Raw genomic sequence first — 15,128 nt, forward strand, 5'->3', positions numbered from 1 at the left:
ATCTTTTTACATCGATTTACATTATTGTTTGCTTTTGTTGATATTTTTATTAGTATAGCAAGTTATGTTCATAGTTTTCCTAATATTGAACTAACTGCATTATCGATATAAATCCTACCTGGTAATGGTGAAATGTTGGTGTAGTGTGTTTGATAAAATTTTATTTTAAATTTTTGAATGAATGTTCATTTAGGATATTGGTATCATTTCATTTCTCTATTTTGACATTCCCTGGTTTAGATGAGAAGAATATATTTGTTTCAAATAAAATTTTTGTTATGATGCTTCCTTTTCCTATTTGTAAATTTTGTGTAATAGCAGAATTAATTTTTTGTTGAATAATTGATAGAAAGCATTTTTCAATTCATCCGGTTCCAGCTTTTCCCTTTTAAGAGCCCATTTATGATTTTTTTTCAATTTTTTTTTCTGGGATCCTCTTGTTTCTATTCTCTATTTCTTTTCTGTTAACTTTGGTATTTTATATTATTGTAGGTATTCATCTATTTTATTTAAGATGAAACTTATGGACTTGCCAGCCACATACATGTAATTCTATGAGAAAGATTAATTCATAATCTCACTGTTTTCCTTTTTTTCTGTGTGGATTTCTAATTCAGGCTTTTTTGGATAGTCTTGGATTTCTTCTTTTGCTTAATGCAATAAACAGTGTCATCCACAAGTAGAAGCGTTTGCTAAATCCCACCATTATTTGAGAATCCCTCATCCCCCCACCTCCGCTTTTTTTGCACAGGATATTTTCATAACACTGATCTACAGTTTTTGCCCAAAATTTAACATATTTATATACATTGTTCAATATTGATATTCAGAAGGTTGTTGAACAACATTATTTATGTAGTTGTGTCTATCAATAAGACTTATTTGTTCTGAATATAGGAATAACAAGTCTCATTAGAATCTATATTCTGCATTTTATTCTATTGAGTCAAATATCTTTTTCTCAAGAAGTATAGCACTCTGTTGTGATCTCTCCAACTATGTCAGTTGCTTGAATGTCTCAGAGATATCTGCTGTAAAAAAAAAATTCCAAAAGCCTTCCACTTCCTTTATGTTTCCTTAAAGGGGACCTTTATTCCTAAACTGATTTCATGTGGATTAAAAATTAGATGTATAGGGGCAGCTAGATGGTGCAGTGGATAGAGCACTGGCCCTGGAGTCAGGAGGACCTGGGTTCAAATCCGGCCTCAGACACTTAACACTTACTAGCTGTGTGACCCTGGGCAAGTCACTTAACCCCAATTGCCTCACTAAAAAAAAAAATTAAAAAAAAAATTAGATGTATAGAATAGGTTTTGCTGATGTCCACTTGTTTTACTTTCTCATGTGGGTGAGGTGGAGAGAGTATCTTTTTTTTTTTTTTGGTGTACACAATCATTTCTATGATTTTCAAAACATCCCCTCTTCTAGATATGTATCTATACATGGATGGATTATTTAATAAAAAGCATTTAATAATAATAAGGATAGCATTTACATGGCAGCTACTGTGTATTAGGCACTGCGAATAAATGCTTTACAAACATTATCTCCTTTGATCTTCACAACACTAGGAGCTAGATACTCTTTTTCCCTCCATTTTACAGTTGAGGAAAATGAGACAAATAGATGTTAAGAGACTTACCCAGGGTCAAAAAGCTAATACTTGCCTGTAGTCTGATTTGAAGTTGGGTATTCCTTGCTACAGTCTCAGTGCTCTATCCATTGTGCCATTTCACTGCCCCATTATATAACATTTACTGAACCCTGGATATTTAAAAATTGTGTTTCATTCAATATACATTTCTTCTTTATGGATTTTGTCAAGTCCAGTTGTTCCTGACTTTGTCAGTTTAGGTGCCACTTTCACTTATAGAGAATATATCACACTGGAAGTGTTGGGTAATTTCTCTCATATTACTTTTTTCTCTGTTCAGGTTTTTCTAGAAATACTCTTATAGTGATAGTATTTATTTGACTCTCATAAGAAGTCTCCCCTTCCAAAGCTTTCTATGGCTTGTTGATGTGATCCTGCACTCAATCTTCCTTTCTGAAGTTTCCCCAAATGAGGTTGTATTCTTAACTAATTTTGATTGTTTCCATGCCATTCTACTTATCAAAGAAATGAATTGTTTACTCAGCTGAAATTGTTTTGGGGCTCTTTTGCCCTCTTTGTCATAGCAGCTATTTTACATTAGTAAAGTGCTTCTAAGAAATTAAGATAGTGTCAAGTAGTCCTTTACTTCTATTTCCAATTTTTCAAAGTAAATAATTTGTTTATATTGCTCAGGTTGAAGCCATTTAAATCATTCATAGTTTTTATCTTTATCTTTTCTTCTAATGTTTTGATTTTGACTATTTTCCTGCTGATCTGTTAAAGATTTGATTTTATACAGGGAAGAGATTCTAAAATGATTTCCATTTCCTAACTGTTAGGATTTAGCCCTTTTCTTTAGAGATCAAGTTTTTTTTGGTGATTACTTTATCCAATGCATTTCAACTCTTTTTTTAATTAAGGTATTAATTCTATACAGTTCTGAGTACTCTGCTTTTTTATTGGTCTTGAAACATATTTTCCAATATATCTTCCCTTTGTCCAATTTCACGTTGAAGTTAATAATACTTTAAGATTTGAATTATGTTTATTTGGAGTACTTAATCAATGTCTACTACAATTTTTAAATTTTGTTAATATGCAATAGATGCTAATGAATAATCTGCAATTATCTCATGATGGAATTGTTTCGTGCACTCATTACAAGCCCTGCAAGGTGAAAAGAAACAAGTAGGCCAAGAAATCAGGTTTCTCTTTGCCTTTGGATGCACAGTAAAATCAACTCCCTCAACTCTTTTTTATGTTTCCTTGGGGGCAACATGTGAGTTACATGTAAATTTACTTCCAACTTCTTTGTGTCTTCTGGTTTCATTGATAATAAGAATATCATGATAACAGTAGTTCGGTACTCCTAGAGTAGTAGCAACTTTCTATTCATTGGACAAAGATTGCATATTATGCATATGCAGTTAAATTAATGTTTATCAATGGTCTAAGAACTTTTGATAAATCGCACCAAATTCTACTATTTTTTCTTCAATTCTACTGCAGTCATGGTAGAAGCATATGACACCACACAGTACTATAGTGAATTTTGTATTTAAATCTATTTCACATATGACTATGGCCAAAGGACTGATCTTCTAGTAGCAATCTTCTGGGATTTTCTGAGGCTTTTCCTTCTCCTTCCCCATTACTAGGAGTTGCAAATTGCATTGAAACTATATATGTAAATATATGTGTGTGTGTGTGTATGTATATGTATATGTATATATATATATGTGTGTATATATACATAGTTAACAAATGACATCTTTGTTAAAATAAAAGCATCAATAAACCCAATTTACTATCTGTTGATAAATAGTATGTGCTTTCTGTCAATTAGTAAGAAATTAATGATATGTTTTATTATTAAAGAAGTCAAGCATGGAATTTTTGGAGAGATCATATCTGGTTGCAACATAGGAAAATTCTGAGATATATAGATTTCTATTAGTATTTTAACACTGGATTGAAAGATTTTTATCTTAGTGGGAAATGTAAAATGAACTTTTCTTTAGTAATAAGTTAGTGAAATATAAGAAATAGTTTTCTGGTGAGTAGGTTTATATTGGGTTGTCCTATAAGATCCTGAAGTATTAACCTAATCGTAGCTTTATCAAATAGTTGAAATCTAAATGCTTACTCTATCCCATGTATTTGTAAAGAGAAACTGAATTCTGAACATCTTCTTCCCATTCCAGTTTTAGTAATGGTAATATTACAGTTAGACAGACTTTATTCCTTGGCCTTCTCATCTCTTTCCCATACCCTGTCCCATCTCACATAGGGTTAGACACAATTCTGTTTAAGCCATAAGGAGAGAAAATAAATATTCTACTTCCTGAAATTATTTTTTTTTCAGATTTGATGACTGTAAATCATATACTATTAGCAAGCACACTGCATGTGTGACAGAACTCTCTTATAAAGACAAATTTTTCCTTTTGCCTAATAATGGTAAATATGAACTTTTCCTTTCAACAGACCTTTTTAGCTAAAAAGAAAAGCATCATGAAGCATTATTGTGTGGCCATTAATATTTATGACACAATTAAAATGGCAATGTTCTGCTATAAATTGAATAGATTAAACTGAAGGTATATGTGTAATTTTTTTTAGGTCAAACTGATGCCTCCAGCTCCCAATGATGACCTAGCAACATTGAGTGAACTAAATGATGGTAGTCTTCTTTATGAAATCCAGAAGCGCTTTGGCAACAATCAGATATATGTGAGTAGTTTTGAAATATTCTGTTGTGCTTTCATCTTGCTGGATATCTTGAGCCATCCAATACTGCATGGACTAGAAAATTTCAAAAGGCAAAGGCAATTTTATAATGATATTTCAAAAACACATAAATGAATATATAGTGTGAATGACATTTAATTTACAGTTATTATATAGTGGGACTTGAGTACCTGTGTCAGACCCTCGTGTCTGTTCTTTAGTCCTGTTTGTAAAAGAAAGTTTTTGAAGACAGTGAGTTAGTACTATTTCCAAAAAATCCCAAGCTTCAAAGTAGATACTCCCAGCCCCAAACCCTATAAACAGACTTTGAGAATATTCATTTGTTCTATTGAAATAATTCTTTTGAGAATTTAAAACTCTTATGTTCTGCAAATAATTTGTAAATGTGTCCTCTTGTCTATTTTAGTTTAGGAGGTCTGGAGATGCAAACTAAGGAGACTGTTGAATATGAATGTAGTACTATAAATTTGCTTGGGAATGAAAACTTCCCCTAAATTATGAAGAGACTTCATTATGCTTGAGATTACAGTGAAGATAGTAATTTATACATAGATATGATAACAGGAATCATGAACAAAATTTTGATTAAAAATCACATGGAAGTTTTGATTTCTTGGTTTAAATCTTGTCATTTTCATGGGCAATTTTTTTCAATGCTTGATAATAATTCAGACACCTGGTAAAATAACTAATCTGAGTATATGTGTGTGTATGTGTAGATACGGTTCTGTGTGTTGGGTGGGTGCGTAGTAACCATGGGGTAATTCAGTCAAGTGTAGATAACTTCTTTAGTGAAATTAGAGTCCATACATCTCTGAATTCCTTGTGAAAACTCGTCATTTTTTTTGTTTCCCATTTTACTAAGAAGCTGATAAGCTCATTTTCATGTAAATGTACAGCACACAAATCTCCTTGGCATTAATAAATTATCAGTTGCTGATTAGTTTAGGAAAATGCATCACAGCAATCCAAATCTTAAAATAAAATTTATACTAGTAGTAATGTATTTAAAATTGAATACTTCAACCAAATTGAATAGAATTTGAGGCAAAGGTTTGGCAAACCTCGTTTGAACTCCCTGTATTGGGATTTTGTTGTACTTATGCCAGAAATTTTTATCTTGTGGGAACTTGGTGAAAATAGATATTCCAAACTTATATTTTTTAACCTAGTTTTAACATTCAACCCTGTTTTCCTATTATATTACATAAGCCAACAAGGATTTATTAAATATCTACTATGTGCCAGGCACTATTCTTAAGAGCCAATGATTTATCTTCAGCATTCACTCATAACTAAAATTATCCCATGGCTTTTTTCTCATTGAGAAAGAGAATTGTGAGCTGAAAGTTCTCCTCCTTTTGAAATCCCTTCACACATTTATATAATTTTGATCTTCAATTTGGGGCATACCAATAGATTGTCTATTATCTGAGAACCAATTCATGTTTCACTTCTGTGATGTTGACTACCTTTTTGTCTTTCTTTGAATACCCATCCCTTATGATAGTTTGGGCAATATGTTCATCTTGAAGATAAATCTTTATTTCAATAAAATTGGTTTTCTTTGCAATCTTAAATATTATATTTTATGCATTTAAAATATTTTCTGAGAAAGGGTTTATATGATTCACCAGACTTGAAAGAGACCCATGACCCTGAAAAGGTTAAGTACTCCTGTTCTAATGTCTCTTCTAACTCTAAATCCTCTGTTTGAATGAAAAACCTCTTTCAAGAAAGTCAAAAGGATACAATACCTATAGAACATAAACATTTCTAAATACTACTGTTTTCAAACTATTGCTTCTTATCATGAAAAGGATTGCAGGGAGGTTCAGATTAGAATTTCAATCCTGGATCTTGTCTTTAATGATTAGTTGACATTGGCCCATTGGATATATCTGAATGTTTCCTTATCATTTTTCATGATTCATAGCACTGTCTCAAACTTCAAATAAAAATGTGTATAATACATTTTTAAATCTTCAGTACTTCAATACTTTGATGAATCTGTTATATCACTGATGTGGGAACTCCTTTCCCCAGCAGAGATTACAGTATTCTTATGCATTCTAATTTTGTGCAGCTCTTATAGTCTATCTTACCATAAACACTCCATAGTCAGTCACAGCACATCTGTGGTCTTTGTATGGCACATAACATATAAGAGTACAATTGCAACACTTGGACTATTCATGTCTCACTTTTGATAAATGATAAACTCCCGTCCTTTTCAAGTTATATATGTCCCAGTAGATGCCTTTTAGTCTTTTGTGCAGACAGGTTGTCACTGGTGGCATATTACAGACTACTTATGTTTGAAATACGGCTTCCATTCCTCTTTAGGTGACTTGAAATTTTGATTCTTTTTGATATAATGATTTGTAGCTCTGTAGTATTCTTGGGATAATACTGATTATTTAATAAATACTTGAAGGGAAACCTATCTTAAGATTTTAGGATTCACCCATCATTCTATGAGAGTTTTATTTGGTTTTTTTTGTCACATACTGTATTCCAGATACTGTACTAAGCATCATGGATCAAATATATTTTAAAGGAAGCATATTAAAAAATACAACTTAATTTTAAGGGTGTTGTAAGAGAAACAATCAGTAAAGTATTTATATTGTAGATGATGTTCGAAGATGAAACTTTGCAGAAAACTAAAACTAAAAAAAAAGTTTAATTTCCCAAATGTGATTCAGCTATCTCCGGATCTGTTTTGAATCCCTAGTCATTGTCCATCTGCAATGGATTCCCAAGATATAAATGCTAATTAATAAATCAGAAAGCATTTAATAAGTCTCACTATATGCCAGGCCTTGTGCTGGATTGATGGACTAATTCATCTGGACCGATTCATCTGCATGTTGCAATTTGGGAAATAGGTGTTTTTTTCTAATCTTTGTTTGTTTGTTTTTTTAATTTTTGTCTTTATGTTTGTTTCTTTTTCAGTGCAGATGGGCAGTTATCTGTCAAGTGTCTTTGATTTTTATTGAGGGAGCTTTGTGGTGTTCTGCTACTAGCTGCAATTAACATCATGTCTATAAAAGAAAAATCAGTAGAACATCACCATCATTATAGAACTGTGTTCCATTTGAATTTAACGCATGCTCACTGATTACAAAGCTATTTCCATTTCACATCTACCATTGAACCTGGGGAGGGGGGACATCAGAGAATCTAGGTTTAATTTCATGCTTGATATTTATTATCTAGATGACATCAGGAGAGTAATTTAACTTTTCTGGGGTTCAGTTTCCTCATCTATAAAATGAGGTTGTTTGCTTATATGTCCCCTAAGATCCATTTCAGCTCTAGATGTCTGATCCTATGATTCTGTGATTATTCTCAGTTTTGAGAAAGGATTTTCAGTGGTATTTACTAATTTACCCTAAATTACCAAACAAACAGTAGGATCATAGATTATCTGCACATAGATTAGCAGTTGTAAAACTGTGAAGATACAGTCTGCTCTAGAAAATCATCTGCGGAAGTCTTTCTTTTCTTTCATCATCTTTTCATCATAAATATGCTTTATGAGTATACAAACCACTAATATGAAAATCTGAAGATGGAGGGAGGGAAGGAGTGTGAGACAGAGACAGACAGAGACAGACAGAGACACAGAGACAGAGACAGAGACAGAGACAGAGAGAATGAGAGCAAGAGCAGTAAATATCAATGTTATAGGATAGGAATCCTATCCTATATATTGGATAGGAATGAAGCTTCTGAATATCCCTCAAATCTTTGACCTCTATCATTTCTTGACCCTGAAATATGTTGTTTTTTTCTGAAGTATGTTTTGATATCGTTTTCATTCCCCTCTCTGCCAGCCTTTGAAGTGAAATCACAGAATATAAAAAGCATATATATGTATGAGTGTATGTGCTTGTGTGTGTATACGTATATATACACACATATATATATACATACATATATATGCTGACTGACTTTGAAATGTATCATTATATATCTGATTGTGCTTCAGACTTTCATTTATATTCTTCAACTTCTCCAAAACATGTTGTTCATAAGTTGAGATTGTCTTCATGGAAGTCTAACATGTCCTTGGCATAATTTTAAAGAAACTATGGTCATTGCAACATGAAAATAAAGTACGGAAATCTTGGTCTTGGGTTAAACAAATTTCCATAATGGAGCCCCTTTATATTTGTCTTGTTGGTACAATGATTATTGAAAGATTCAATGTAAGAAAAAAAGTAATAGTTTTTTGGGTTTTGGGGGTTTTTTTGGGTTTTTGAGGGGCAATTGGGGTTAAGTGGCTTGCCCAGGGTCACACAGCTAGTAAGTGTTAAGTGTCTGAGGCCGGATTTGAACTCAGGTCCTCCTGAATCCAGGGCCGGTACTCTATCCACTGCGCCACCTAGCTGCCCCAAAGTAATAGTTTTTTGATGATCATAAGTAATCATTACTACAAATGCAGTATCTCCAGTCTTCTTAATTTTGTAACTCTGAAACATAACAATTGGTATAATCAATCCTACATAGAATGCTTTTTCTATTAGAGGCAGGGGACCCACCAACTCAAATATATATATGAATATGGAGATCTCTAGGAAAATAGAATGAGGGGACAACTCAAAGGTGAACTATGTATCCTGGGAAGAGCTATAATGGCTCTCAGTATGTTCCTAATATTGCAATTAAGATTCATTTTTTGGCTCAATATTGTCAAAATCCTACTTTATTTTTAATAGGCACATTTTGTACTGGCAGTAATAGTGATTTTGAGTTTTATTTTGTAAATAATCAATATCTCTCTGAAATTTGGGTGGTCTGTTAAAATATTTTAGAACTCAAAGTGGAATAACATTAACTAGTATGTATTAGCACTTACTTTTTCCATAGGTTTTCAGAAATACATATTCATTCTTAATTGGAATGGCATCTTAAGTAATTTCTGTTTAATATATTTTATGCGTGAAAACACTAAACCCACAGACTTTAGTCTGCTTTCACCATATTGAATGCCTTCCTGTTAGGGAAGTATGCTGACAGGGGTCAAGATGTAGGACATAAAGGGAGAAAAGGCTGACAGGCAAATAATATGTGGTCCAAAGTACAGACCCAAGAAAGGCATGGTATCACCAGGGGCCTGGGATGGAAATTTTAGAAAAAGAAAAGAAAGAAAGACAGCATTTATACCCATGAACACTTAGTATCATGGATTTTGAATGGGAAAGGATAATAGCAATCATCTAGTCCAGTCGTCTCACTTTAAAGCTTCTTAACCAAAGCAAAGAGAGGTTATTTAATATGGCCAAGGTCCCAGAGGTTGTAGGCAACTAAGCCGAAATTCAAACCCTAATCTTCTGACTAAAAATCCAGTTTATTTTCCATCACACCATTTGCCAACACCACTTTTAAACTGGACAGTTATCACAAAGGCAGTGGCTGTTTATGATGATGAGATGATATCTTAATCTTTCCTTGCCATGATGGTATTCTTTTGTATTAAACATATGAAAGACATGCCCTCTCTACATCCTGCTGTATTTACAATACCCAGAGTACACCTAGCCAGTGAATACCTGAGCAGGATATGTTCTGATATTTAATTCCATTACTCTTTTCAGACCAGCATGTTGCCTAAATACATAGAAGCTTTCTGACCCAGTTTTAAACTAGGATTCTTTTCCATATGATACAAATGTGATAAGCACTATAATATTTACTACATTATAAAACAGTAGTAAAGTATAATGACTTGGAATATGAAATAATATTTCTGGAAAATTCAAGGAGAAAAATTGGATTTATCCTTAACAGAGTGAGTGGCTATTTTATAGATTTAGATATTAACACATGTAAGAAAGAAAATTGTTGAGGAGGCAGCAAAAACTGAGAGTAAAGGACATCTGTTCTTAGTTGCAAACTTAACTCTAATCCTAGTTATAATCCAAAGAAGTGTTGATTATTCCCCCCTAAAATTTATTCTAAATTCAAGAAAATTTTCAATTAGCAATTTTTTTTCAGTTCCTGCCAGGGGCTGGGCTAGACAAAAACGCAACAGTCCTTTCCCTCAAGGAATTTAAATTCTCCTGGGGAACATACAAATATAAGCATATACAAAATGCATACATATTAAAAGTAGAGTAATTTTAGTGATCAAGACAGGGGAGAACACTAACAACTGGGCTGATCAGGAAAAGCAATATGGATGTGGAAGATGGAATGTGTTTGAGATGTGATACAAAGGAAAATACATTACGTCTACAATAAGAGTAACTAGATTCAAATCCCACCTCTCATAGTTCCTACCTATATGACCTTGGAAAAGTCAGTTATGTTCCTTGGATCTCAGTTCTTCATCTCTAAAATGAAAGGCTATGATTAGACTGCTTATGAGGTTCCCTTCTATATCTGTGATCCTGTAATTGTTTTTAGGAGTAATAGGAAGAAGGTCATTTTGGCTGGAACAGAGAGAATAATATTATGTAAAATTAAAACAAAAAAATACCATTACATTGTGAAGGATTTTAAATGTCAGACATAAAAGTATGTATTTTATCATAGAAGCAATAGTCATTGACATTTCTTGACCAAAAAATAGATAAAGTCATAAAAATGCTTTAGGAACATTACTTTAATGAAGAGAGAATGATGAATGCAAAAGTAATTTATAAATTGTTGTATTGTGAATTTTCATGTAGTGCATTAATTTCTCTTTACTATTCCTAGAAAACAAATCATTAACCTCTTTAAAGAAGCTACTTATAGGGGCAGCTAGGTAGCACAGTGGATAAAGTCCTCAATTCAGGAGTTCAAATCCAGCCTCAGACACGTGACACTCACTAGCTGTGTGACCCTGGGCAAGTCACTTATCCCTCATTGCCCCGCATAAATAAATAAACAAACAAAGAAACAAATAAATAAAATAAAAAGCAGCTACTTATTAGTTCTTGATATTAAAGATTAAAGATTTTTTTTTCTCCCTCTCCAACAGACTTATATTGGGGACATACTTCTACTTGTTAATCCATTCAAAGAGCTTCCAATTTATTCCAATATGGTGAGTATTTACTTTACATACTGGGATATTAAGTTCAATTAACTACCATTAAACATACCTATTGTTATTACATTACTAGGTAAGAACAAAAAATAAATAGTTACATTCATCAGAAATGCCACTTAGGGAATCTTCATTGATGAACTCATTCATGGATAAATGGAAAAAAAATACATTTTTACTTTCTGTTAAGCACCATTCTAAACATTATAGCTACAAGTACAGAAATTCAAAGGCAGTATTTTTCCTTAAGGAACTTAAAATTCTTAACTTAATTTTCTCCCTTTTGAAATATTTTGTGCCTTTGGCTATTTTCCTTGGTGTTTCCCTATTGCTCACTATCTGACTCTTTCCTTTTGATGGTGGATTATGTCTGGGGTTGGACCACAAGAAAGATTCATTCTCTATCTACCTGGGGGAATTTACATTTCACCAGCCTAGTTTCCTGACCAAAAAGCATCTTCTGAAAGTACAGGAATAGTCCCAGCTGGATTCCAGTCTCCTTTCTTTCAGGCCCAGTCCAGTCATACCTCCTGGCTCCTTGTCCTAGTTTTCTCAGTTCTTTAATTCTCTCCCTGGGCTGAATCAGAGAGCACTTATTTTTCTGGAATTGAAAGAGGGAAAGGTAAGTGTTTTGAACAGTGTTTTACCTCCTTGAGATTCCCTAATGTAGGGGTTACCATAAGCAGAAGAAAGTAGGCCGGAATTTCCCCTTTATATCCTCCCATCCTCATCATATAGCTAGGTAGAATTAAACTTCCCTGATTAAAGCCACCAGACTGTGGTGCAGTGGTGGGTGGGGTGTAATGGCTAAACTTCTTCCCTAGAAGGGAAATCCCTGAAGGGATGCCAGAGCCCAAGCATCTCAATGCTTTATGAATTGGCATGCTCTACAACTAATATATAAGACTGCTACCCTGTTGGACTTCTTGCTTTTCATGTCCTATTGATTCAACTCTAATTGTTCTGTCTTCCTTGGATTTTTATGTTTGTTTGTTTTGAGCAGGGATAAAAAAAACAAATGTTTAGACTTCATCATGTTGGTCACATGAACCAGAATTCACAAGGAGTATATATTCTAAATAGGGAGACAATTCTTAAAGTAGAATAGTAAAAGAGGCAGAATAACTAACAGAGTACACATTATTTTTCAGAGTATACATTTTATAAACGTTTATTTATTCTTGGATGAAAAATGTTTCAAGAAGTTGAGTATGGCTGTGAATGTCAAAATTCATTGAAAAGTAAAGGGAAATGAAGGGTATTTGGCATATTATGTCTGTATAGGATTAATTAGCAGTCATCACAGATCTTTCCCTTTAAGATTGTATAGAATATGGCCAAATATTATCACTGGCTATGAAAATAGAGAAGCATGTTAAAATATACTGAGGCATTAGTGCAATCTTGTATCACTGACATATAAATGGGGGAAATGCATATTGAAGTTAATTTATACAACATGGATTGTTGAGCATTTCTTTTCCTCTGTTAGAATGTCACCTCCTTAATAGTAAGGACTACTTTTCTTTTTCTTTTTCTTTGTATTCCTAGAATTTAGCAGTGTATCCAATACATAAGCTCTCAATAAATGCTTATTGATTGATTATTGATGAATTAAAAGGTCTTTTAAAAACTCAAATTAGGTGCAGCTAGGTGACACAATGGCTAAAACACCGGCCTTGGATTCAGGAGGACCTGAGTCCAAACTCTGCCTCAGACACTTAACACTTACTAACTGTGTAACCTTGGGCAGGTCACTTAACCCTCATTGCCCCCACCTCCAAAAAAAAAAAAAAAGGATGAGCAGGCAATTAAAAAAACACCTCAAAACAAACGAAACAGAATGTTTTCCTTCCTCTCTCATACTCTATTGGATAGTGAGATGACTTCTTTTAACTCTCTTGATGCTACTATCTAACCCTCAGTGCTCAGTTGGGCCTATTCTTTATTATTTCCTCTTTTCTCTTTGCTTAAAATATATCATAGAAAGGTATAGATATAAATTCTAGGACACCAATAAAGCATAAATTTGAAAGAGTATTCTCTTAATTTTTCTAAAACAATAAATCTTTAGTGTATATTTCCCAATTTTTGTGGAAACTTCCTTTGTAGATCTCATTTAATCTTCTCCCTGAGTCATTTAAACAAAAGTGAGCATGCCTACCAAAATAGAAGCTGAATGACTTCCCTGAATTTTGCAGAATGGGGCTTGCCCTAAGCATACTCACCAAAAAAATAAATCTTGGTCCAGTGTTTAAAAATAACAAAATTAATTTTACCAAAGAGTTAGAAGTTTCAAAAGTTAATAAAAAAGTAAAGACTTTGTTAAAAAGTTTTCATTAGTTTTGTTGACAGCACATGCATTTTTTGCATATAAAACATTACCATATTATTCATTTTGTATAAGAAAACTTGAATAAAATAAAAATGAAAGTGAAAAATAGCATGTTTCAGTCTGTGTTCAATCAATATCAGTTCTTTCTTTGGAAGTGGATAGTATGCTTCATTATTAGTCCTTTCTAATTGTCTTGGATCATTGTTTTGCTGAGAATAGTTAAGTCATTCACAGTTCTTCATCAAACAACATTGCTGTCTCTTTGCACAATGTTCTCATTGTTCTGCTCACTTCACTATATATCAGTTCATACAAGTCTTTCCAGGTCTTTCTAAAATTATCCTGCTTGTCATTTCTTATAGCACAATAATATTCCATCACCATCATATACTACAGCTTGTTTAACCATTCCCCAATTGATGGGCATTCCTCTGATTTCCAATTCTTAGCCACCACAAAAAAGAGCTGCTATAAATATTTTTGTACAAATAGGTCTTTTTCTCTTTTGGGAGATGTCTTCAGCACATGTATTTTTAGTTAATCTCAATATTTTATAATCTGCCTTAAGAATTTCTCTGAGGGGCAGCTAGGTGGCACAGTGGATAGAGCACCGGTCCTGGAGTCAGGAGTACCTGAGTTCAAATCCAGCCTCGGACACTTAACACTTACTACCTATGTGAACCTGGGCAAGACACTTAACCCCAATTGCCTCACTAAAAAAAAAAATAAATAAATAAATAAAAAGAATTTCTCTGAACTGAGATAATTTGCATTTTTAAAAGTTCAGGGGATTTCTCCGCATTTGATATCAAACAGATTTTCTACTTTAATATAATATGGGTTCATGGTGGCACACCACAAATTTGGTTATATATAATCCATTTTGTTGCATTATAATTATAGATAGCCCAAACTCCTAAAAATCTATTGAATTCATGTAAGCATAATTAGGAAGAGATTTATGGAAAAATTATGAGCATATTTAGTGATAAGCTTGTTATCATGAAAAGGCTTGTTTTATTATTGTGCCAACTATACCATCTTCCCTTTAATAATGTTTTGCTTAAAGAGAATATATTCTCATGGATGGAATGAATAGAAAAGTAATTGTATTGCCTTGTAGGCTAATATGTAATACTGGGGACCCCTTGTGTTTGGATTTATATTTCACATCTATTGAAGTTCGCTGCATTTTATGAATTAGTACAGGAGCTTAAACTTTTTATTTTTTTATTTTTATTTTTGTTTTTGTTTTTGTTTTGTTTTTGCGGGGCAGTGGGGGCTAAGTTACTTGCCCAGGGTCACACAGCTAGTAAGTGTCAAGTGTCTGAGGTCAGATTTGAACTCAGGTCCTCCTGAATCCAGGGCTGGTGCTTAGTCCACCTAGCTGCCCCCGAGCTTAA

The 15,128-nt window shown here is 33.2% G+C and overlaps 1 protein-coding gene across 1 annotated transcript in view; it reads left to right on the forward strand.

Moving 5' to 3' along the window:
* MYO16 (myosin XVI) overlaps positions 1-15,128 on the forward strand; it is a 746,727-nt gene that overhangs the window by 287,609 nt on the left and 443,990 nt on the right. Inside the window, 2 exon segments of the mRNA XM_043997806.1 lie at positions 4,217-4,327; positions 11,322-11,387. Coding sequence (XP_043853741.1) covers positions 4,217-4,327; positions 11,322-11,387 — 177 coding nt within the window.

This window comes from Dromiciops gliroides, chromosome 3 (assembly GCF_019393635.1).
Source record: "Dromiciops gliroides isolate mDroGli1 chromosome 3, mDroGli1.pri, whole genome shotgun sequence".
NCBI classification, from domain to species: domain Eukaryota; kingdom Metazoa; phylum Chordata; class Mammalia; order Microbiotheria; family Microbiotheriidae; genus Dromiciops; species Dromiciops gliroides.